At 33.2% G+C, this 27,535-nt stretch overlaps 1 protein-coding gene across 1 annotated transcript in view; it reads right to left on the bottom strand.

Annotated features, from left to right (window-relative positions):
* Window positions 1-27,535, bottom strand: part of SEMA3A (semaphorin 3A) — a 205,977-nt gene that overhangs the window by 29,678 nt on the left and 148,764 nt on the right. Inside the window, exons 7-12 of the mRNA XM_045828814.1 lie at window positions 13,833-13,975; window positions 12,148-12,262; window positions 11,982-12,051; window positions 9,161-9,305; window positions 6,422-6,641; window positions 3,501-3,592 (exon numbers count right to left, since the gene is read on the bottom strand). Coding sequence (XP_045684770.1) covers window positions 3,501-3,592; window positions 6,422-6,641; window positions 9,161-9,305; window positions 11,982-12,051; window positions 12,148-12,262; window positions 13,833-13,975 — 785 coding nt within the window. The remainder of the gene's footprint in view (window positions 1-3,500; window positions 3,593-6,421; window positions 6,642-9,160; window positions 9,306-11,981; window positions 12,052-12,147; window positions 12,263-13,832; window positions 13,976-27,535) is intronic.

Raw genomic sequence — 27,535 nt, 5'->3', positions numbered from 1 at the left:
TCTTTAATTTTATGTTAAATGGAATGAATCACAAGGATCAAATAGAAATATAAAGACTGCAACATTTCTCTCTGCTTTTTTATTGTATATAGCAACTGTTTCAATGTATTGTTTTTTTCCTCCCACTGCAAAATTAAACAAAGTTTGACAGTGAAATATTTCAGTTGCTAGACCACAATATGTGTATGAACTTTGCCTGATAGAATAGAATGTTGAAAGTAAATATTTCTCTAAACTCTGCTCAGATATGTTTTGTCTACTGGAGGACCATAGAAATAATGACAATAATGCAGAGCAGACAATATATGAGCAAACTGGAGCATTTATCTATGGAAAGAGATGTGCTCTAAGTTGCAATCAGTCTTTTTTTTTTTACAAAATCATAAGCTCATAAACAATATTTCTATGCTGGTACAGTATTGATTACTTGTATTTAACTGTTAAAGACTGATAAAGGAACTTTCTAGTGACTCTTAAAAATTACACAGATGCCATTTAATAGTGATCATAAGTGTAATTCAGTTGTATATTTCTCCAGCAACTGCCACACACTAAAAACATCTAATAAGTATTAAACATTTGTGCTTGCAACCTATGAAGATGTTGTTATAAGTCATTTAAGATCAGCATAAATTAATCTTATTAAACAAAAATTTTTATTAATGTACTAAAGAATATAGCTAACATGAAAAAGGTAAGCTTAAAATTCTAGAGATATGGGGAATGAAAATTAGCTAGAATACACCATTACTGCAAAATTATGCATGTTCTGATTTATAACATACCAGAACATAATTAAATAATAGAAAACTTTAATTTAAAAATGGCATGATTCCCTGGCTGGTGTGGCTCAGTGACTGAGTGCCAGTCTGAAAATCAAAGGGTCACTGGTTCAATTCCCAGTCTAGGGCACATGCCTGGGTTTTAAGCCAGGTCCCCAGTAGGGGGCCCATGAGAGGCAACCACACATTGATGTTTCTCTCCCTCTCACTCTCCCTCCCTTCCTTTCTCTCTAATAGTAAATAAATTAAAAAAAAATAAAGGTAAAAAGTAGAAAAGAAATAAAATGGCATGATATAACTTTTTATAACTCCACAAGGCAAAAATTAATTGTACTAATAGATGATAAATTAAGTCCTTAAAACTATGAGGGAAAACACATATGAATCTATAAGCTGTATAAGGTCAGGGACCATGTTTATGGCATTTAACTCTGAACCACCAGAACTTAGCATTGTGCCAGATTCATGGTAGGTACAATATATTTGTTAATTGTGAATTATTAATTCACTATGAATATTAGTAAATTATTAACTTGTTAATTAATAACAGTGAATTAATAATTAAAATTAAAAATAATATATAACAACTCAAGAGAAATATAAAATGAACCATGGTGAATCTGTAAATAAAAACTCTAAAAATAATTCAGAAATTTTTAGGTTAGCATACTCAGTATCTCCTATAACTTCATATGCACCATTGGTAGCAATATTAATTTTCAATATATAGAATTGGCATTTTTTTCTAGTAGAGAATAATATGGGATATAATCAGCGGTATAACTGCTGTTATACTTGTTGCTGTTCCCAGTTTCTCTTCCTCATATTTTGGCACCTCACTTTACCATGATCTCCCTGAGGAAGACTGTCTTTACTTTCTCATATTTCATTTTTTCATCAATACTGATCCCTTCATCTATTTAATAAATATTAGTTGAAAACATATTTTAGGTACTAAAAGACACAACAGTGGACACAACACCACAATTTATTTATCTACCCTTCAATGCCCACAATTGTTTGCTAACTCTGGATGGACTCAATATTGCTCACACAGTCCACTTGGAAAGCTGTAGTTTTGAATATGTAGATTAAAGTCTCAGTGTGTAAATGCTAAAATGGGGCTTAGTGAACAATAGGTATTAGGCATCGCCCTACACAAGACATAAGTAAAATAAAGCCCAACTACCCAATTAAAAAAATCATAATATAATTATGATGATTTTATTATTTTGAAGACTTACACCAGCAATTAGTAGAAAATGCTACTGGATATGTGGCTTACTTTCAGTCTAGCTAAATTAAAATAATAACATTAAATTAGCAATAAAATTTTGAGCACAGTACCTAGACTGTCCTGGATGTTTAACATGTAGTATCTTCAATTCTTTTTGCCTCCTTGTGAATTATGCATTCTTCTTGCTGTTGTACTGATGGGAAATCTCAGAGGGATCGTGTAAATGTTCCTACAGAAGTGCCATGTAGACAGGACTGAAGAGCCTACTGTTCAATTTTCATGGGAACAGTGCTAATTGTTACTACCAGATGCCTATGGCAAAGTTTATCGGTTACTGTTTCAGTGTTAATCATAATTTCAATCAAATGAATATACACCAGGATCTTGCCATATTGTACTTCTTTCCTTCAAAACAGTACTGAATAGTAAGCAAGAGCCCAATTAGGTTAATAAACTGGTTTAGAAATATGAGGCTAAGAAAAAGTCTTGGGAAAACTTTGTTTACGATTAACCAACTGTAAATATCTATTCAGATGCTTCATTTTATAAAGTAACTGAGACATGCAGAGACTAAATGAGATAATTGTGAACTATAAGACTACATCCAGCATTTTCTCATTCTGTCCACAAAAGTCTTCTAATCCCAGTTTACTTTGCAGTCTTATATGATTGCTCTAGTATTTTATCAACCAATTGAAATAACACCTTTCACAGGCATTTACTTCCCTGTCATATTATAACTAATTTCTACCAAGATGTGCTTCCATTCAAACTTTTCTAATTAGCCAGCTTTCCGAAGAAAAAGACATTGTGGTGAATGCTACATTACTTCAGCCGGACTCTCTCAGGTCAACCCATATCCTCCTGCCTCTACCCCAATCCTATATGAATCTAGCTGGGCCTTCTGTGATTCAGGACAAAGGGACAAGTATCGTAAATTTCTTAAATGTGTAGATTAGGAATCCATACAAAATGTGCTACCAGTGATTACAAAATCTCAAACTTTTTCTTCTAAAACTAATTTTTAGTGAAAATATGGTAATGCAATTCATGGATAGGCTATGGAATGGTTGAATACATTCATTCCCCTTTCATTCTGAATATATATTCCCTTAATATATTCATGAAAGTTAACTACCATCTCAGTTATATTGTTAAGTGTAAAAGAGAAGATTTTGGATGTGGGGGCTCATGAAGTTTGTTCATTGAGGTAACTTAACATACATGATATAAAATGTAAATCATATATATTATCACTGAGAAAACAAAATATGAGCCAAGAATACATTTCTTTACATTTTTATATTTAACTGGCATTGAGAATTTCAAGGTTTATTTTGACTAGTGTCTGGCTTTCTAATTGACAACCTAATTAGAAGGGTATGCTAGACTACTTGTCCATACCAACTTGAGTGTGCAGCTGTCCTGGGGGAAAGACATGCAACTGAACTTGTTGACACTTGAAATGAAGCAGCACTCACCCGAAAAACTGTCATTTCTTCCAGCAGAACTTCTTCTAAATCATGCCAAGTCTCTTTAGGAATTGAAACTACTTTGAGAACAGTTCCAACATCTTTGAAAGAAAGTGGAGAGAAGAGCAGAGTTTAAATAGATCTGAACAGAGTTCAGTGTTAATGAATGGAGTCAGTATTTGACTAGAAGTAACATTTTGACCTCAGTCTTCCTTGTTTTATTTTTGTTACAGCATTAGTAAAATACTCATATGCATTTCATGCAACTAGATAAACTACAAACATAGCATGATATTAAAAGAATTGAAATTTTAGAATATACAAAGTTATGAAGATAATGTCACATTGAACTTGCATTATTACAAATATAAATAATCATTAGGTTAGACTGTTATTATTATTTTTAATCTCCAATGTCAGATGTATCAGAAAAAACCTAAAATATTACCAGCTTTGACATGACAGGTTTTTCCACTTTTGTTATGAAATCAGGGACTGCTATGAAAATTTAATGTAGATGCAAAAAGCCAGGAATGTTGTCAAGCAACAGAAAGAACAGTATTAGAGCTTCAGAGCCTGAGAGCTCATCTTCTTGTCCCCTGAAAGCCTTTAGTACTTAGAGGCCCCTGAAGCCAGCTCAATGACCAGTAAGTGATGAAGGACAATAACTTGATTTTTCAAAATAAACACCTTGGATTACTTATCATAGTGTTTTTGTAATAATTGGTTAATCAGTTTTGGTTAACATATTGGTTAATCAATTTTAGAGTAATAAAACTTTAAAATTCAGAAACATAAATTATAAAAACTATTAAATTGAATATATTTTATATAGATTTCTACATCGTTTATTCAAACTTTCATTGTTAAAGGAGACAAACCATTTTAATGTGGAGAACTGTCACTTTACTCTTAGTTGGGTTAAGTGCATATTGAGTTTCCAGTATTTACCAGCACATTGATAACATGCAAAATAGGACCTTATTAAAATAAAAAATTTGACTCTTCACCATTTCAATTCTAATCAGCTGGTCAAATATATTTAGCCTCACTTGGCTCATTTTAATCAAGTTTAAGAGGGTCATTATTGGAGGAGAAAATCTTGCCAGTAAGAAAAATAAATTATACCAGAAAAATAATTCAATGTATTTATATCATTGATAACCATTTTCAGGTTATCAATATGAGATCAAAAAAAGTTGTTAGCATATCCCTCATAAAGTTTAAAAAAATCATCATTTCAGAGGATCTTTCTCTGTTTATAGGACCTTAACTCCTTATAACACCGAAGATTAAAGGCAAATTAGGTTAACCTGCTCAGTGCCTCTGATCAGCCTCCGGTATCCAAACATAACTTTATCTGGGTTCCCGATCAAGTTTTACCGAGTAGTATTTCGAACAATTTCACACAAATTGAATCAGATTACTCAACCCGGATCAATACGTTATGATGTGCTACTTAGTATAAAAGATAAAATTACTGTAATCAATTTGCTTTGCTGACAGATGACCCTGGCCTGTGCTGACCGATAGCCGTCCACATCATACAGTCAGCATGCTCAGGCAATTGGTTCCTGTAAGGACAGCTTGTGTCCGAGTGGGATTAAAAACTCATGACTGGGTATCTTTGGTCACATAGTTGAAAGCAAGCTTTTGTTGCACTGACAGTGAGTGAGGGACTTCTTACCATATTTAGGCCAGAGGTGAAGAAATAGGCAAGTGTGACATTCATGTACAAAATTAATTATTCTGTAGAGAGATCTAATTAATTTAATTTGACATTAAAAGATAAATTAAAATTTATAGGAAATAAATCATATCACCTTATAATTTCTAAAGATATTTAGGATCAGAAGTTGATATTTACTATTCATTGCCTTTTATCAAACACTGAGCTTCATTGGGATGCTTTTATTTGATAGAGAACCTTTCTCACTCACAAAAGCAGACTATAATGACTTGCTCAGAACCTGACACTGATATATCTGATAACATAAGTATTTCACAATTTTGTTATAAAACTGGAAGTCTTTAAAGCACTTACTGCAAGGCTGCCATTCCCCTGTAGTTAATGCATTTTTCCCTTGTTTCTCACCAAGGGAAAATAAATGTTATTACACAAGGTTTCAGTGGAGCACTCACTCAGTTTGCCATTGATTTATGTCAGTTAACAATGCTAATGGAGACTAGGAATTTATTACCTTGGAACCTGACCCTAAGTAGCAAGTTTCAGATTTGTAACTGGTACTTTCAAAATAGTATTATTAAAGAGAGTAGGGGAAAAATAAAATAATATGTCACAATAGCAATGGAATTCTTTCTGAAAATATACCTATAAAAAGTATATTTCTAATAGTAGAATAAGTAAAAATATGTTATAAATTTCTATACAAATGGATCTAAAATATATCTGATGATCACGTAGGTCCATTTTGTTGTTTTTTGATAAAGTGTTTTTTCTCACTGTATGGCAAAAACACTGAACAAGTTTTGTTGCCAAAATGTACTTCCTGGAAAATTTGCACCCTATGGGAATTTAAAAATTTGGATAACTTTACATCAACTCATTTGGAAACCATTATTGAATGTCTTGGCAATTTCAGGTACGGTTTGAATAATTCATCTTTGATCTAAGAAGACACTGTCCAGAAAAGAGTTATGATTCAATTATAGACATTGATTATTCACCTAATTATTAGCTTTACCTGATTATATTTCTCAACTTTCAATTGAAAGAAAAGTTAATTTAATGTATGTCAACTTGTTCAAAAAGATAACACATTATCCTGGTAGAATGTTCATGTTGTTAGGCATTTATTAGAGTTTAACTATACCTTGAACGTGACTATAAAAACTGCCTTTAATTCTCAGTATACTTAGTTCAACTGAATGGTCCTGAAGAAAATGGAGAGTTGAAGTTAAATATTTACCTGTTCCAATAAACATGACATCATACTGGCCATCTTCTGCATCCACTCGATCCACTACAATTTGGGTAAACTGATAGCTTACATCTGTTTTGATCATTATCGGGCGGTTATTAATAGGAAACACTGGATTGTACATGGCTGGATGACTTCTTGCAAATGTTATAACATCATCAGGAAGGTCTTTGGTAGAGTCAAATCCACCAAATGTTTTGCTGGGACACTAATAAGATAAAGAGAATATCTTTTGATTAAAATATAATGAATAGGATTATAAATTTTCTAATAATATGTGGCCTAAATGATCTGTGAATCTAAACCTATGGTTATATATTTTTAAATAATCAACTAAAAGTTATGTTAATTAAATTAGTATATGTAATATATACTATATATTTTCTGAACATATGTTAAGTCTCAATGGGATTTGGTTATGTTGTTCTTTCTTACCCCAAATTGCAAATGCTTCTAATGAATTCAGTGTACGGTAAGATTGGATGACTCTATTAGTGACAACACCACATATTTTATTTATGTAATAGATGAAGTGTTTGAACTAATGAATGGAATATGTTAAAGCTACATGCGGTTAATCATTAGATTAGAGAAACTCAGCATAACTGTCTTAGATATATTTGATTTTTATCCTATGGCCAATGCTGAAATACAAACGCTCTTTTCAACCTAAAAGCAATACAAACTATTCTTTATTGCTTTGTTTCTGATATAACCCTGAAAGAGTACCTGAATATATGTACCACAAGTACTATGTCTTTAATGATTAGAATTATTTTAGGGATAAGGAGAGATATTATTAAGTGTTCAATCTGCAGGGCACAGAAACTGACCACTCAGAATAGACTGAGTAGAGCAGATAAGATAATGGCCATAGACACTCAGAAAGGATGCTCTGTAGTATACTGTTGAAATATCACCTCTGGATGTAAATATTCCACATAAGGCAACACAACAAAAATGGGAAAATTCAGATTTCACTGTCTCTTTTCATTGCATTTAATTATGTGGTAGAAGCATTCAGAGTACAATATCTCCAGTCTCTTGCTTTTTGTCTTACACTGACGCAGTTTCTGCCACTTAACAGCTTGGAGCTAAAAGGAATATAGATAGATTCTTAAAAGAGGCCTAGAAGGAGAAATCAATTGTCTGTAATTACCTTGATATAGATCATTAATAATTCATGAGAAATAAAATAAATAAACCTGTTTTGAAATGAGAGGAGTATCTATCTACTTATGAATATATAAGTATATACACATTTGAATACATATGCATGTAACATTTAAGGGATTTAAGGAATTACTTTTTGTTTAAGTAAATTATAAAATTATTTATATTGTTATAGAAATATCAAAAAGCTATGAAAATTCTTAGCAAAAATAATAAAACATTTTTATGACATTTACTTATTTTTGCTTTTTATTTTTAAATATGGCTTGTAAAAATTTAGAAATGTGTGACTAAAAGTTAAAATAAGAAATTTATTTATTTTTATTTTATTCTATGTTTGTGTCATTTTCTTGCCTTTCTGGCCTTTTAGTTTTGCATCTAGTACTAATTAACTGTAGGTTGTTCTTTAAAAACAAATACCATCTACTGACACATTGTTTGAAGATCACAGTATATTTTTTTCCAGTAACTGATGAAATAAATTCTCAGCTGCCACCTTTTGGGATTAATGAACTTATCCATGTTGCTGACTTAATTTTACTTGTTATAACAACTCTCTGTGAATTCTGGTGAGAACACAGCCCCTAGAACCAAACCGCCTGGACCAAATGCTGGTTCTTATCCTCGCTTCAGTGTCCTCAATTGTGAAATGGGAACAATAATTGTTTTTTGGATTATATATATATATATATATATATATAAATCTCATACAACAGGGTCTGTCACACAAAAATTTTCTAATTACTAATTTTTTTATCCTCACCCCAGGTATGTTTATTGATGAGAGAGAGAGAGAGAGGAGAAAGAGAAAGAGAGAGAGAGAGAGAGAGAGAGACAGGGAGACATGGATTGGTTGCCTCCCATATAGATCCAGACTGGGAATTGATCACCAACCCTTTGGTGTATGGAACGATGCTCCAGCCAACTAAATGACCTGGTCAGGCCCTGAAGTCTTTTCTTTTTTTCTCCCTACTTTAAATTAAAGAAACAGATTTGGTTTGATTTTGAGTTTTGTCCGGTTTTATTTATTTCTCTACGCCGGAGTGTGTGCAGGGTTGTTGGAGGGAGAGGGGAGGCTGACCAGGGCAGACAGCATCTAATGCAATGACAGGCCCTGCTCACTGTACAGGATTTCCTCACACGTCTTCCTTACCTACAATATTGATTAAAAAGATGGTTTTGTTTTCATTTCACATGCACTCCTTGAGCCTTTTCTATGATCAGAGAGAACAAGTCCAGATGCACACTAATTGCTTCAACTCTCCATAAAGACCATTTTCATTATACCCCATTCAGAAAAGAAAATAAATAAGGCTTCCAAATCTATTTCTCAAAAATTATGGGTATTAATAACTGGATTTAAACACTGATATTTGTAAAGAACATGGTTTTAAACTTGGAAATCCATGGTATCATAGAAAATCCTTGCCTTGCTTTCATTTACAGTCTTGGAATCTTTAACATTATCAGAATTTAATATCTGTGTATAGCTGCTATTTTTAATGTTTAGCAGAAATTTATTCATTTTATGTTTTAAGCACCTAGGTCACTTACAGTTCCTGGTCGTGGGTAGGGGACTCTTCCTTGATAAGGCACCCACTGGTAGTTGGGACCATCCCTGTGAGCATATGGACCAAGAAACACCCTTCTCACATCACTCATGCTGTACATACACACAGCTGACCCCTTGAAGATGTTACTAAAAGAGAGAAAACAACAAAAAGACATTTTCATTTTTGTACAATGGCAGAAGAACTGCTGATATGAAGTTCTTAAATTTCAAATATCAATGATCAAAATGAACACAAATTTTTAGCAATCTCAAATAGTGTTTGGATTTTTTGTCTTTTTTCTCCTTTATTGAATGCATTGAGGTGACATTGGTTAATAAAATTACACAGGTTTCAGGTATACAATTTTATAGTACATCATCTGTAAGTTGTTGTGTGTTTATCACCCCAACTTAAGTCTTCTTCCATCACCATTTATCCCTCCTTTACCTTCTTTTACCTTCCTTTACCAACCCCTCTGGCAATCACCATACTATTGTCTTCTTCTATACATTTTAATAGTTCATAAGAGAACAAATTATTATTCTCAAAAAATAGAAGGAATAGATAAAACTTTTTATTATTCATAGAATATATATCATATTATTGGACTATAAGACACACCCTATTTAGGAGGAATAATGATTGTTAATGCTGCTGTTGAGTTCTGTTTACATTTACATTGTGAAATATTATGTTATTTATGTTATTAAATATTTTACCACATTTTTTGCTTCAAAACTCTTTTCCCTATTTTCCTCCTCTAAAACCTAGGTGTGTCTTATGGTCCAAAAATACCATATATTTATGTCATATATAAACTTGGATAGGAAAAACATATAATTTTCTAAAAAGTAATCTTTAATTTTAAAATCAGGTAGAAAAATAAAAATATAAACTTTGGAAATCTGTTAAGCCTCAAGCATCATAAATCAAACTAGGAATCTCTAAACAAGAATGCTTAAGAACTCATTTTATAAGCTGAAACTGGTACATAAAATGAGTAATGTTATATGACATGTTACATCACAATCTTTTTAACTCCCAAACCACCATCAATATTAGAACAACTAATTTTGTGAAGGCTTTTAAAATTATTTCTTCCTAGCACAGAAAGTCATTTTAAGTTAGTAGCTATAGTAGAGTATTATAGCAATTATCTCCATCTTTTTGCTGGACAAAAATCAGGTAATTGAAGCAAACCAGAAGTTTGCCATGAGCTGCCATAATTTTCCATTTTATTTTACTTATGTAAATACAGCCTGATGGTTATATTTATACAATGATATGAAACAGTTGTGCACATTTAAAATATGGAATGCTTATCTCTTAACCAATCTATAGAAAATTACATATAAATCAGACTAAATGAAAAACATGTGTTTATAGTTTATAAGAGTGTATCATTAGAAATCAATCACTGCTTATAGATAATGTTTAGTAGAGCACAAGCTTCATGAAGGAAGAAACTATGCCTGGCTTCTTTCCTGTAACTTTAAGTACATATTTCATGGCACTTGACACAGAGTCACTCTCAGTGAATAGCTGCAGAATTTCATAACAATATTATCATAGCAGAATGGCAAATTAATACACACTTGATACATCATAGTCTCTAAGGTTTATATATCCTTTTCCATTGTTATATACTTTATTGATGAAATCAGTCATCATTGAAAGACTTGATAATGATTTACAGCTGTTAAGACTAACTTACAAACATCCAGCTCATTGAAGTAGACAGGTGAAATTATTTTACCCATTAACCTAGTAATTTTCAAGGTATGTTCCTTAGCCAACAGAATGGGTATCATCTGGGAATTTGTTAGAAAGGCTAATTCTTAGGTCTTCCCCATTCCTACTGAATCAGAAACTGTGTGGGGCAGTGCCTAACAACCTGTATTTTAACATGTTCTCTAGCTGATTCAATGAATGTTCAAGTCAGAGAATCATTGTGACAGGCATTGAGGAAGCAGAGAAACCGATTAAATTTTAACGTGGACCTCTATTTTACACCAAAGGGGGAAATATTTAGATATGTACATAGTTTTAGAAATATGTCTTTCTATTAGTTCAGAATGTCCTATTAATTTGTAAGGCTTTACTATTTACAGAATAAATTGGTGTTGGACATTGCAGTTAATCTTTCTGTTGATGCTTTTATAATCTCTTCCAGTGGTTTTTCTGATTTTTTATTTTTAATTATTTTTTAAACATTTTATCCATGTAGGAATGTATAACCTTATGTATGTGCATGTAAATACGTTTTCTTTGTCAATTCCAGGTAATATAAACTTTATACTGAATGATATGGAAGATAATTGCTTGTTGATTTATAGAGAGAGCCTTGGGGGGCATGCAGAATGGAGGACAAGGAGGGGAAAAAGGGGAGGAAGGAAAAGGAGATGAGAAAGAGGGGAGGGCCAGAGAGTGAGGGAAGAAGAGGGGCTTGGAGGAATTGGCTTATAGGAGAGAGAGGGAAAAATCTTTTTCACTTTTAATTTACATCACTATAAACCTATCAAAACTCAGATTTCCATTTTTATAGTGCTCTACATTGCACTCCAATTTTTAAAGTCAAAGCTATACATAGGGTATTACATAAATTTTTCGCCATTATTTTTAGTGATAATATTTTTGCTTAAATTTATTTTAAAAATCTATTTAGGTCATAACTTATTTCTGCCACCAAAAAATGTATAATGCCTCAGAGGTTAAGTAAACATTGTTTCCTCAAAACTCTATTTTCATAAATTATGGATGCTTGGAAAGCACCTAAAGGACAGGAAGTTTCTGTGATAATAAGATAATAAAACATTGTTTACCTGGAAGTTGTAAACACTCCGTATACAATTGGGTTTTTAGGATCTTTAGAATTCATTAGGAATATATCCTCTGTTTGAAAACAAAATTGAGAAAAGTTGCACTTTTTGATGATTATGGCAAAGTCTAAACAAGTATTCTCTGTGAAACACAACCAGTTCTACGTACGCAATTCATCAAAATGAGTGTCAATGCCATTTGGACCTGGCACCGAGCAAATCAGGCGGGCTTTGAGGAATGTCGTCCATTTATTTACCAGACTTCTGTGCCCCCCGAAGTCATTCTGAAAGGAGAGAATGCCAGTTTCAGGAACTGTGCATAAAAAAGATAATCTCAAATATTTCTCTTATCTTGATGTAGATATGAATGCAATCTGTCGTATTTCAAAATGAAGAATGAGGAATTTTAAATGACAAGATACAAGTACCTATGTTTTTAAGTCATCTTGTTCATCAAATCTATTCACTCAAACTAAGGAGTGACTTAGTATTAAAAAGTCGCTTTTTCTATTCTCTTACTACTCTTCAGTGAACAATTATTACTCTTTTGTTTGTTTTTGGTTTGGTTTAAACTCTCTCTCCTGCACGTGCATTTCCTGAGATCTTATTTTTCTAAGTTGAGTCACAATAAAAGTATTGAACACGATGGCACATAGTAGGCACTTAACAAATATGTACTGAATGAAAGAATAAACTCATGCTTTAGAACCCACACTGAAAATACATCATGAACAAAAGCATGATAGCACTAAATATTTTATAAGGTTAAATAGTTGAAGCAATGCTGACTTTACAAATAGCATGTTGAAAAAATATTTGCATAAACCTTAATAAAGGAACCTCATTCCAGTGGAACATTTTGAAAAAGTCCCTTCAAAAATATAATACTGATTTATATTTTGTTACATGATTTTATATACTACCAAGATTTTTAAACTTTTGTAAGTAGTGCTTTTAAATACACATTCTGTAAAGAAAAGATTCTCATATAGTTCACATATTATTCTATGCTTCCAGATTGTTAAAACTTTTAATTTTCAAGTAATTTAATATACTAGAGATAAATAATTAAATCATTATTGGGGTAGCAAAGAGGCTAAACCAGCTTCTAAAAAAGAGGTTATTAAAATTTCATTACTTTTTTGCAAAAGAAAGAATTCTGTTCTAAGACAGTTACCAGATCTGGCTTTGTTACTCTCTTGAGATGAAAGTTGCTTCAAAATATACAAACAGCTGACTTTGTTCGCGTTGCACATACACCGTGCCACACATAGGCAGAGGGATGTTTAATGCTGTTATCATGTCTTACAGTGGTGTCAGTATGGATCCATCGGTATCGCTCTATATTTGTTCTATGCACCTAACACTATAATGCAATATTACACTTGATTTTGTGCTACACAGTAAATGAATCACTCGGATAAAGTTCAGGCCTTCATAACTATGTGAGTGTATATATACGTGGGGTGTTATGATAATCAATTTATAAAAACAAGCTTTAATACTTTTATATTAATATTTTAGTTATCCTAACAACTTAGTAGAAAAATGTGGTAGGTCTGAGAATACAAAAAAATTATCCTATAATTTATTTCCCTAGAATTTCAAACTAAAATCATTTAAGGTAATGTAATTTTGAAGTAATGCCTCATAACCTCCACCTGCTTGTGCGACTATGAAGAGTTACTTATAAACAATGATAATATGTTTTCACTTTTTACCATTTAAATATATATAGTGATTGACCAAGTATTTTAGCCAGATTTTTTTATTGTGTATGAAGATAGGTGGAAAAACAAAGGAAATAAAACTGTGATTGAACAGTAACCTCCTCATTGTTTTTCTTTATCTCACCTTGCATATCTGACCTATTCTAGCATGAGTGGCTTTTCCAGTGTGCTCTCCATCTATAGCGCTTTCCCGGAAGAAAAAATATACTTTGTCATCTTCAGGGTTGTCACTCTCTGGGATGAGGTGAGCACTAATGAACCTCGGATCTAGGAGACAAGTTGTAGGACATATGTTAATTCACAGGTGGAAAATAACATCATTCACTGCAGTCCACTTTGATGTCCCCAACTCCTGTTTGACATATTTCAAGAACTGATTTTTTCTTAGCTCACTTTTTTCAGTATATGCAGACCATTCTTTATACATTTTTAACTATGTTACAAGAATACCTTGTATCTCATAAAAATATTGATGAGTTTTTTTCTCAGAAAGTTGGTAGTAACTGCAGAAATCCACGGTGTGACCACATAGTGGTATTAAAATATTTTGGAAATTTTAAGTGCTATTGAATATTGCTTATTTCCATTGCCACTGTTATTCTTCCTCTCAAGCATAAAATAGTTTAAATCAAACTGCCAAATAGTCTATTCCAGTTTCCAGCAAAAACTGGGTGGGAGGGGAGAAATGAGATCTACATAAAACATCCAAAAAAAAAAAAAAAAAAACAACCCAGACCCTCTCCTGTTGTTCCCCATCTTAGTAAATGCAACATTATTTACTAGGCACTCAAGCCCAAAACCCTGGAACCACCCTCAAGTCCCCTCTGTCTCTCACATCCCACATTCCATCAGCACCTCCCTGTTCATCACCATTCCCTCCCACATCCTAGAAGACCAGACCCTCCCAGACAACCTTTGCCAGTGACAGACGCCTAATAGCCTCCTTGATCCTGTTTTACCAACCTTGGTCTACTTCTCAACACAGCAGGCAGAGAGAACATCTGATATGTCACTTCCCTTTCTAAACCCTCCTATATCTTCCCAAATCACTTACAATGAAATATTAATTCTTTTTTTAATTAAATATTTTATTGTTTTTCTATTACACTTGTCCCAATTTTTCTGCCTTTGCTCTCCTCTGCCTACCCCAGCCCCACTCCCACAGTCAATCCCCACCCAGCTCATGTCCATAGGTCATTCATACATGTTCCTTGCCTAGTCTCTTCCCTTTCTTTCCACCTTTACCACCCTTCTTCCTTCCCTGGCTGCTGTCAGTCCATTCCTTGTTTCCATGCCTCTGGTTCTGAAATATTAATTCTTATAGTGAGCAGAAGCCATTTATGATCCAGTCCCTGCTACCTCAAATGACTTTTCTGGCTGCTGTTACTCTGGCTGCTGTCAGTCCATTCCTTGTTTCCATGCCTCTGGTTCTGAAATATTAATTCTTATAGTGAGCAGAAGCCATTTATGATCCAGTCCCTGCTACCTCAAATTACTTTTCTTCTACCTACCCTTCCTTCCCTATCTCACTCCTGGTCAGCCATGCCTTCTGTTCTGGTTCTCAAACAAGTTAAGCACTCTCAGTCCTGCTTCAACATTTCCTCCCTGTGTAACTCTGCCTTCATGTGTCCTAAAGTCTGGGTTCCTACTTTTACTCAGGTTGTTGTTCAAATATTGCATTATCAAAATGATCTTTGTTGACTACTCCCTTTAAAGCATTGAAATCCTTACTTTAGTGTTTTAGTTTTAAAGAACTTATTTTTATGCATTGTTTAACATTATTCATAATCTGCTAGGATACATCTCTATCTCTTTTTTTGTCTCCCTCTGTGTCTAATCTTCATTTTCTCATTGCCTTCTTCTTCTCCACCCCAATGGAATATAAGTTCTATGAGAACAAGAACTTGGCATGTGTTGTTTCATGTTATGATCCTAGAGTTTAAAACATAGTGAGCATTCAATAAATATCTGTTCTAGGAGGGAAGGAAAGAAAACAGGAAAAAATAAGACTGCCTAGATTATGTATAAGGTATATCAGCAGAGTTTAGAGCCCTACTTTAAAAAAAAATACTCCTGTAAATACCTGGGTTGATATGGCTATGGCTCATACAAACTATAAAAATATGTACTGACTTTATAGCTTTATATGTAATATAATAAGAACCTGCATTTGTCTCACTGAAAGCACTTAGGACATGGAGGGTACTTAAATTCTTACAGTAATCTACCTTTATTCCCATGGTGTATGTGTAAACAATGAAATATATACACACAGGTCAGCATCATACTTAAGAGACCAGGAAAGAGTTCAGAATCCTGCAGTTAGATTTATTCATGGTATTGAGTCCTAATCTTTACACCTGTGGAAAATCATTGTAATCATGTTTTCCATGCTTGTAACCTTTCTTTAACATTTGCTCTGGGACCATGTACTTAGTATATCCCACTATCCATCTTAGGCAAATTATACAGACTCTGTAAGTAATGTAAAACATATGAAATATTACCTATTCACATTTAAAGTTCAGCGCTCCACTGGATAAGAGTGAGAAACTAGTAGTTTAAAAGTTGAAATCACTTAGCACCTCAATTTCTAAAATATACATAATATAATGGATTACTTTAACCTTAATAATTGTTGCAAATCTTGCCTTGTCTTCCTAAATTTGTACTTGTTCATATACAATATACAAAAAATATATTTGTGTATAAATGTTATAAATATGTGTGTATGTATATATGTGTGTGTGTCTGTCTCATAAGGAATGATAAGAGGAAAATTAATGTGACATGGTAGGAATTTTAATGTACAGACCAAGAATTATTACCTCACTGGTGAAGTTAGGCTCCTAGAAATAAGATGTGTGTGTATGAAATAACTCAGTTTAGTCACTTGCAACTTTTGTGACCTTTGATGTTACTCTTACTTCTCAGATCGCAGATGCCTAATTTTCCAATTGGATTTATCTCAAATTGAGTTATTTCAAACTGGGTTCTATTTACTTTGTATGGCACAGTTTATATAAAACCAATTATTTAACCTGAAATAATGAATGTGAAACAACTTTGCAAAATTTTAACAAATACATTATTATCATTAGAAGATAGTGAAAGGAAGCTTCAATAGCCTGCTAAGTTTAAGGGGTCACATTATAATTCAGCTGCATCATTTTTAATTTTAATTATAAAAATTCACACATTCTTTTGCTTTAGTCATGGACCAATGGAGAAGATGGTATAATATTACCTCCCAAATTGGTGTAGTTCTTCATGTAAACACTTGAATACATATTTTACATAAATACATGCAAAATACTATGTAAAAAACAATGAAAAAATATATCCCTTGTTCTCTACAATCTAGCAAGAGTGATGGTAGAAACACAAACACAACACAAAGCAAAGAATTTTTTACATGTAGAAAGAGTCACTTGGTGTTGGGCCTGAGAGAAGGCATTGTTGAGCATCACGTCTCCCTCTCTAAAACATATCAGGATAATTATCACCTTACAAATGTGGACTTTAGTAAAATATGATTCAAGAAAGTTATCAAGTATACCAATTGGTGAAAGGGACTTTCATCCTAATTTCTTCTTCAATATGTGAAACTACAGAAATAAAGGATATTGCAGGTGAATTAACAGTTTGACATAACTTCAGACACAGTCAAAAAATAAAATTATACATGTAAAATAACAGCCAAATTTATTAAAATAGGAAAGGAGAATATCAAAGAAAATTATGTCAATTTAATATAACTTGTATTCAAGAAATTTAGGTTATATCTTATACTGGAAAAACATTTATTCTTATTTCAAAATAAAATAGGTATACAGGAACAAGTATAAAGGACACATGAACAAAAACTAGGCGGAGGTGGAAATGGGAGGGAGGTGGAGATGGGTGGGTGGGTGGGTGGGCTGGGATGGGAGTAAAGGACAGAAAACTGTACTTGAACAATTAAAATTTAAAAAATCAATTAAAAAGTAACATAAAATAGGTGTTTTGTTGCTCTAAAAAATTTAACAGTAATATTCTTCTAATATTGCAAACTTGGAAATTCTTCTTTTTGGTCAAAACATTTGCTCATTATGCATTTTCTGCTTCTTTAGTCCACCAATTTTGCCTTCTCTTTCTTGTGCTATTTTGTTCTTTTACCCTCTCACTTATTCTATCAGTTTATTCCTCTCCTTACTCATGAATTCCCTATTTTATCCATTTTGGATGTTTTAATCAGTCATTCTAATTGTCTTCCTTATTACCTTAGGACCTCTTAGCCTTACAAACATTTGCTGTACTTTCTGTGCAAAACCCGAAAACTTTCTTCCATTTGGTCCTATATCTAAGCAAGGATGAACCAAATTCTATAATGATAGCAAATGGATGTGCTATAAATTCACTCTATCTTAAATAAGAATCTTGGTGTTGCTAAGGAATTATTTTACTTATTATAGATGCACTAACAATGACTTTTAAAGATCATTCTGATTATCTTAAGGTACTACCATCTTTCACTTTGCTTTCCAAGGATGGACTTGTTATTTGCTATATGGATAAGATCAAAGACATTAAGTAAAGTCTCCCCCCTTTTTCTTTCTTCATTTCCATTCCTCCTGCCTGTGTGTGTGTGTGTGTGTGTGTGTGTGTGTGTGTATTTCCTTTTTGTGGGGGAATGATCTATCCTCATTCTAAGTCTAAGGACTCTCTATATGTGCTCTCAATCCAATAATCTACAGAATAATATGCCAAAAACAATCCCAATTCTCCATGTAATCGCTCACCATTTTTATTTTCATTGCTCAAATATTTTGAAACTCTGTGCTATTTGTTGCAGAATAATTGGGGATATTATGATGAAAAGTGTTATGTCCACTTTTGCTTACTGTCTGTCAGAGAACACCAACAATTAAATAGAGAAATTATGAAACTGCACTAAAAGAACAAAACTAAGAGTTTGTGAAGAACACAGTAGAAAATCAAAGAGACAATCTTGCTTTGAAGGAATTAGGGAAAGTTTTTCTTAGAAGATATGACATATAATGTAAGAACTGGAGAATAACCAGGAACGTCCCAGGTAGAGGGAACAGATGCACAAGGTCACAGACACAACAGACAATGCTGTGCACACAGAGAGTGGTCAATGAAGACAGGTGGTCAGAGATGATGAGGGCGTTAAACAGAGGCCAGGATAAAGAGAAAGTGTTGTTCAGTAGTGTATTGTCCTAATGGCTAGGAGGGAAACCCTTGAGCATTTTAAAGCTAGTAATGCCATTATCAGATTTCTATTTTAAGAAGATCATTCCGATTGCTACAGAGTAAAAACTTATGGTGAGGCAAGAAAGAAGACAGATAGGTCAGTCTGGAGATAGGTGAGAAATGATGGTGATCTTGAGCTACATAAAGAAGGAGACATATGTAAGGACTACATGAAAGTAGAATTGATGGATTACATTAATTGATGTTGATAGAAGGAGTAGTGAAAAAAATAGAGATATTAAAGAGACATCTGATGTAAGTAACTGGTTGGATAGAATTCATTACTAAGAGAAGGAACACTTTAGGAAGGATAGATACAGCTCGAAATTCAAAATTATGACTAAAAATTTTTACCTAGATATTTCACTGCAACTTTGATTCATCCTACCAAGCAAGAAACATAAAAACATATCTTTTAAAAGTACTTCTACTCCTCCCTACCTTTCCATTTTGTTTAATGTCAACATCAACACCTAGACATTAAATATTATTTTACCTTAAATTGTCTCCATATCCTGCAGGACTTTTCCTTTGCACTCTAAGTTTATGATCAAACATATCCCAGCTATCATTTTCATTACCTTTTCCTGTTTTATAGTCTTAATGCTACTCTCACAATTCATTTCCTTTTTAACTTACAGCTATATTTTTGGAATCATCTAACTGTTCTTCTACTTGTATTATCCATTTCTTCAAAGCTATCCATACAGTGCTTTAGAAACAAATATGAATACATTTGTATCAAACATTTTCCAGAACAGATTTCAGGTGTCAGAGGATATGACAAAATAGCATAAATTAAACACACATTAGTATAAAGGATAATAAGGCCTATGTTACTCTGATCCAGAAACAAGACCAGTTACTACATTTATATATATGTAAATATATATTTGTTTATGCATATATATAATGAGCCACATTATATATGAGCTCACTGATATATAATGAGCCACAATTTCAGCTTCAAGCACTCTAGCATAAGAGGAAAATAGAAAACCTTGTCAGTTACATTATTCACAGGTCCTCTAATATAGAAAATAAACTGAGGACAATCAGTGTTATCCATAAACTAACTGTTACCTATATGTTCAACAGAGCTGAAAAACATTCATTCTTTAATCCCTTAGTGAACCTGTTTATCACTCTAGAAAGCACTGTGGCTACTATCTTTATAAGCATGTAGTTCACATAATATGAAAGAAAGTTTGCTTCTACCTGTCTTACAACATTTCTTTCTCTGTTATCCTCATTTTTGTATTTGTTATGACAGGCATTTGTCCTACATTCCTCCTTCTCTTGCCTTCAGCTTCTATATAGAACAGATTATTTCCCTAAACATATTTTGATTCTGTCCCACTGCAACTACTCAGATGTAGGTCCTTATCTCTTCCCACCTGGCAGTCCCCTGCAATCTGTTTTCCCTGCCTCTGGCCTCACCTTCTCCTAACCATCCTGTACTGATTATCGCCTTTTAACACACAAAACCATTCCCTGGCACCTGGTGCACATATATTCCCCAATTAGAATCTATAAAACTCTGTATCACTCACTTGTTTTCTTCCCCCTTTCTTCTTGTATGCTTATCTTTTTATTAACACTGACTATCACTTTCAGGCTAATCATAACTTCTGAAATAGAGCATTGTTCTTAAGAAGTAAATAAATTCAAATCTCCTGAACTAAAACCTGTAATTTTTTAAAAAAAATTTTGTTCTGTAGCTTTCTTTTCCAAAATTTACTTTTCAATTAAAATTAAGATACAATATTACATTAGTTTCAGGTATACAACATAATGATTAGATATTTGTATGACTTACAAAGTGATCACTCTGATAAATCTAGTGCCTGACTGACACCATACATAGCTATTACAGTATTATTGACTATGTTCTTTATGCTGTACTTGACATTCCCATGACTATTTGGCAATTTGTGTAGTTTTTTTTTTTAAGAATGAATCACAGTTTCTTGCCTTCCTGATACAGTTTATTAAAGCTTCTGGGGCGAGCAGCAATCACCACAGCTCAACGATGTTTAGGTTTCTGGTTAAAGAAACTTTTAGACATTCCCCTTTAAATGGCAACTATTTTTAAGGGTTTATGACAAAACAGCAGGTTTTCAAATAGTCTTCTGAAATGTTATGAATGTTCTTTCAAACTGGAATAAGCTTTTCTCTTTTTTGATTGCATCCTTTTGAGTTAGACAATTAATGAAGTAAAATTAATCATCTGTTTGTTTGCTGTTTTTGAAAATTAGATTGCATCAATAGGATTAAAGTAACAGAAAGCATATTTCTCCATTTTATGAAGCTAAAAACAGTGCATATGTTGGAGGTCAGAGATTACCAATATCCTGGAAAACTACAAGCAGTTCAGTAACTTGCCCTGTCATCAAATACTCCCCATGGGAATGTTTTACCAAAACACACTTGGACTGATCTACTTTATTAGTTCTTCTTAGGAACCTAAGAAAGTTTGTGGTATTCAAAAAGAAGCTATTCTACTTCCAGTTGCTACCATCAATGGCACACAGACATGGAAAATCCAAGTTTACTAGTTCCTTTTTTTCCCAATGTCTGTAGCCTATTAAAGCAGATAATGCCTATTTCCAGCCCACAGGTACAAATTCCTGATTTTCATGTGGCTAAGTCTATTGAAACTAACAGGTACACACATAGAGATCTTTTCATAATGTAAACAGTTAAAATGCCCCTAGATACCTAGCCATACTGCAGTGTTCTGTATTCAGTTCACAGAATCTCAATTGACAAAAATGTAACAAAATATTTGAGCTTGTACAATTTGAAAATATTTCTTTCCATGTGAAGTAGAAAGTCAATGGAGATGTATATTAAAGTTGACATCAAAAGAAAGTGGCAAATCCATTTAAGCAAGATCAAAGTCCATTAATCTCATCAGCACAAAACTACAATGCAAATACTATGAGAGGTAAATAGAGTTGGAAAGGAGTCTCTCATCTGGAAAGCTTAAATGGTATGCCTCTGGGGAAGAAACTTTGTCTTTACAGGTACGGTGGTACTTTTGCAATGCCTGAGCAGATGGCAGAAGCTGAACAAATAATATTTAATAATCTTGAGCCAATGCTATTATGTGAAACATGAAATCTATAGTCATGATAATAGCAACACTGGGTAAATACACTTCTATTTTCTTTCGCCCTTTATCTCCTTCACCACCCCTTGACATTCTTATCCCACAGATGGTATTTCTTGCAAAATTCACGTTTGGGCACCACCTGCCACCCACTTGTAACAGTACCACTCTGTTGAAATATTTTTAGCAGCTGCAAATTAAACTGTCCTTCAGGTGCAATCTCACACTTAATGAAAATGACACCTTGGCAAAGGACACGCAGCTGCCTTTATGATTCATTTGGCAGCTTGAGCTTATTTAAATAATGAACACATTTTGCTGCTCTCAGCATTAGAATCAATCTGAATTTCTAGTACAGCAATATTTTTACCAGCATTTGGATGGACCTATCCCTTCCACGAACAAGCCTACAAAGTACAAGAACATACAACTGAAATTGTAGAAATACTTTTTTATGGAAAATGAATTAGGATAATTAATTAAGGCTTTTAAAGTATCTATAAATTTAAAAGTTAGGACATATATTGGGTTTCTAGGATATAAATTATACATAGTTCATTAGAATAGAGGCTGGAATGAATGATTATATGCTATCTTGTTTAACTGCTACAAGCACCAGTTTCACACCATGAAGTAGTCAATCCCCTTGTAAAGCATGGCAGGAGGTTCCAGGGTACAATAGGAGGAACACAAACCATCAACCCCTGGTGGGAAAACAATCCAAGTTACCTAACTCTGAATTGACTGTGATCACATTTATGAGAGTAAAAGGAAGGCTTGAAAATTCATGTACTTCACTATGTACAGGATCTGTAAATACTCACCCTACTGTTGCTATGACTACCCATGAAGGAAAATCCTTACTAAATACTACTTTTATTATCAAAACATTTTTCCTTCACTGTATATATATATAAATATATATATATATAAAAAAAATATATATATATATATATTTATATATATATATATATAAATATTCCAGGATAGGAGTCAGAGAAAAAAAAATAGTAAAAACCAAGCTCTCCCAGTCACTCGATTTGTAACTTCAAAAAATTAATTAATGTCAACTAGCCCCAGTTTTCATATCTATCAGAAGTGCATAAGTACCATATACCTGAGAAGTGCTGGGATAATTACATTAGAAAAATTATACATCACACACACACACACACATATATATATATATGTCTTCCTTCCCGCCTTCCTTCCTTTCTATGTGTCTTATTTTACTTTCTATCTACCTACCTACATACCTACCTACCTACTTACATATGTCAGCATATCATTGGTTTTCAAAATTGCTAGCTGTTATTATAACACTGTTCTTATAATTTTGAGAAATGCCCTATATAAATTATATGTTTTAAAGTTAATGGTAACATAAACTTTTTTTGCTAATGAAAGCAAATTGAATCAGAAACTAACTGATGAGGAAACCTGTTGAAGACAACTGAGAAGAACAAAACATAATTTAGGTAAATTGTAAAATTATTTTTTAAAAATTAAAAAAACATTTCCAGTATCACAGCCTCAGTCTTCAAAATACAGACTAACTAGAGAGAAATTAGTGATGGGGAAAGGTGATCAGCAATTGACAGCCAGCACACCAGCCTGACAGTCATCGCGACTGGTTTCTTTCCTTTCCTGTGCAGCAACGTAAGGAAGGGAAAAGTCCCTCAAATCAGAAGACCTTGAATGGGAACTTTCAGCACATTGGGAATGTGGAGAATGCAGCACAAGGTCATTCTAGCTAATAGCCTACGCAAAATGGATATATCATTTTTGGCTGTGGAATAGAAGAACCTCGGCTGCCAAGGAACAGGCCTGGAAAAACTTTTGATGCTTAGCTGGCTGGGAAACTATGAATAGCTCTTGGGATAGCTTAACCCGAAGAAAGGTTGAAGATGAGTCATGTCAGGAAGGAGAAAAGGGCTGATTACGATGGAAGATGAGCATGAATGTTAAGTCATTGGTACTATTTACTGTGTTCTTTCCTCGTGCTTTTTATACATTATTGTAATCCACACTCACCCCAGAAGAAACCCTGACATTAAGACCCGGCAAATGCCCCAAAGTGCAAACTAGCACAAAAACAAGAGCTGAGCTCCTTCTATTGTGTTCTGCAGCATCAAGTATTTATACATGTACTTTGCACTGTGTTTCCAAGTTGCATTTGCCTGTACACTACTAGTTATTTTGTTTGCTATTTCAACAAAGAAAACAATGTTTATTTTTTAACATTAATAAAAAATCAGTGGAAAAGCTTGCTGTTTTCTATCACAACAAAATAAGTATATGTGAACAAAATGGTCATAACCAAATCAAACTTTCCACAGCTTTTCTCAACTGAGGGCAAATTACTGGATAGGAAATGAAAAGCCTTTGGGATATTGGATTTACAAGAAAAAACATATGAAGTAATTTCAGACATCACTGTGGCGTGTGATGCCTCCAACTGTACATGTCAAACCAAATTAATGACCTTACACTTTCCCTTATTTGGTCCTGTAAAGAGACGATGTTTTTCCATTTTTATCTTTTCAGTTTCATTTCCCCTATGTACTTAGTTGGCATTTCTTACTAACTCTACCCCTAATGCACTTTTTAGTGTATTTTTCCCCTTATTTCTCTTTTCCTAATTAAAGTTCTTCCTTCTCTCTCCTAAAGTACTGGTTTGTGTTCTTTAAAGATCCACTCACCTCAAATCATTCTCCTCAATCAACACTTCACAATTTAGCCAGTGTCAATTTCTAAATACACAATTTTATTGATGGTTTTCCAATGGCTAAACAATTAAATTCAGGCTCAATTACTAATTTATTTATTTATTAGAAAATTTATATATATATAGGTATACAATATTATATTAATTTCAGTTATGCAATATAGTGACTCTACATTGATAAATTCAGACTCCTTTAAAAGGTATTCAAGGTCTTTACCATACAACCCTAATATATAAAGCCTGTTCAGAAGATATCCAGCCATGTAATATGAAAAATAGAGACATTTATTGAAGAAAATACAAAGATACCAGAAACACTGTACATAGGGCAATGATGCCTCAGTACCCTTCAAAGTAGGGACCTTGGGACCTCTCACAGTTTTCTCAATCTCTATCAGCTGTCCTGTCATATTTTCCTGAATCTCATCACCAGTCTGAAATCTCTTCCCTTTCAAAGATGATTTCAGTTTTGAAAAAAGACAGCATTCACAGAGAGCTAAATCTGGGCTGTAGGGGAGCTGAGTCACCTGAGGATTTGATCTTTCACCAAAAAACTCTGCACGAGATATGATGCATGAGCAGGCACATTGTCATGAGGAAGCTGCCAGTCACTAGTTGCCCATAGCTGTGGCCTTCTGAATCATCTGACAGTTTCCACAGAGGAATGAGAAAGCTTCACACAAAATTTGGTGCAGATTTGTTGTGCTATGTGTTCAGTCATTATGAATGTGATGGCCACATGGTACACATGCTCACTCAATAGTGTCTACTGCCCCCACCAACTAGTACAATGAAGTTGTCACTGTTCACACATGTGCATTCCAGTCCACTCTCCTTGGCTGCCAGGTTACACTGAATCATGCAAATCATTCTCATTATATTTACAATGGCTGGAACTTTTTTGGACATACCTCCCATTTCATTTCCCTCTGTACTCTTCTATCATATCACTCTGGATTCCCAGAACTTCCATTTTTAAATAACTTTTCTAATTCAAATCCTTTCTGAAGAATAATACCAATTTTTCAAGATCCCTTTCCATTTTTTCCCCAAAAGTGCATTATTTAAATTCTTGAGGTAGAAACTTTGTCTTCTAAGATTCCATAATGTTTTGTTTATATTTCAATGAAACTATTTATATGTTCCCATCTGCCCTAGATTATCATTTATAGTGATATACTGTGTTTACTCACTAACTTCTTTGGATGCGTGATTTTGTCATTCACTTTAGAATCACTTCTACTTCTCAGGATAGCATATTATAATTTAAGATACTGCTAACTTGAATTCAAGTGAATGGTATTCTATTTATACAATCATTTTATGGTTTGTAAACTGACTTCACATAGACAATAATGGTGTAACTGACCAGTGGTTAAGGGGTGGTCACAGTATTCAGCTTTGCTCTATTATTTACTATCTATGTGACCATAAGGTGAGAATATGGAGATGTTATAAAAATGATGATAGAGTTAATATGTGTATACTTGGAACAACATGCTATCATGAAGTGTGAACTGTCTTTATTGTTAATGCAAGGTTGGTTATCTCTGCTTCATTGTTTAGCCTTGTACTGTTCACCAGATATCATTTAAGAGTATCATCAAAGTCAACAAAAAAACAGGTATCTTTAAAAAAAAGGAGTCAGAGATAAGGAACAGAAACCAAGAGCAAATCAAGAGCTCCTTTTCAATCACATGTTTAGAATGAAAGAAACAATCAGAATGAGTCAGAAACTAGAAAGAACAGCAACAACATTGTTCTCTATACTGGCAGATAAAGATACATGGATTTAAAATATTCAGGAAGAGGCTTTACTCCCAGTGCTGGGGCTTGAATAGTTATGTTCTTAGTCAAATAAAACTAGGTGTGCTGCTGTGTATAAGATTTTCTTTGTAATTTCTGTCAGCAAATTAATTTACACCATAAGTGTACTCAGCACCTTTGCAATATTTAAATTACTATTATTTTAAATTATATTCAGTATAAACACAGTTACATGGGAGTATAAATACAGTTATATGGGTGCATAAAGATTATGAAGAATTTAAAATTATTTTGGCTGTTACATATAAGAATATAAAAAATGTAGAGAAAGTAAATACTTGAAGACATATCACCCATGGATGCTGCTTCTTTCCCTTTCCTGTAATTTTTTTTTCATTATCTTAATCTATTTGATTCCCTGGTTCTCAGACTATTTTTCTATGCTTGAGGAGAATTTTTGGCTGAATTTTGACCATGTTCACAAAGTATTGCATATTTAACTAACTCTTCAGAATAACTATCTTATTTCCATTCTTTCCACATCTGGTATCTTTGTGGCTCAGTCATAAACTTGAACTACAACAAAATTAAGAAATTCAAGCATAAACTGAACCTGAGAACTAATCATCACTTAGATTTTCTTAGACATGCAAATTTGATAAAGTATAATCTTCAGTGTATGGTTAGTTTTCTATATCTAGATAGCACGTATGTTCATTTTACTTAAATATTATGATCTCTACCATCTTCTATTTAAATAGGAACATTTCTGTAACATAAATGCATACATGTTGAATTGTGCTTAGAAAGTAAATTGGAAATAAATATTTAGTTTATATGTTTCTTAAAAATATTTTGTCACATTTTGGTTTTGTTTTCCTGTTTTACTGACTGACTGATTTATTTCCATCATGTATATCTTCCAATTATTTCTTTATTTTGGCAGACTTCACAAATTGCA

This window comes from Phyllostomus hastatus, unplaced genomic scaffold (genome assembly GCF_019186645.2).
Source record: "Phyllostomus hastatus isolate PE091 unplaced genomic scaffold, TTU_PhHast_1.1 phas_scaffold_78, whole genome shotgun sequence".
In the NCBI taxonomy this organism is placed as follows: domain Eukaryota; kingdom Metazoa; phylum Chordata; class Mammalia; order Chiroptera; family Phyllostomidae; genus Phyllostomus; species Phyllostomus hastatus.
The sequence above is the reverse complement of the archived record's forward strand: the minus strand, read 5'-3'. Positions and strand labels throughout refer to the sequence as shown.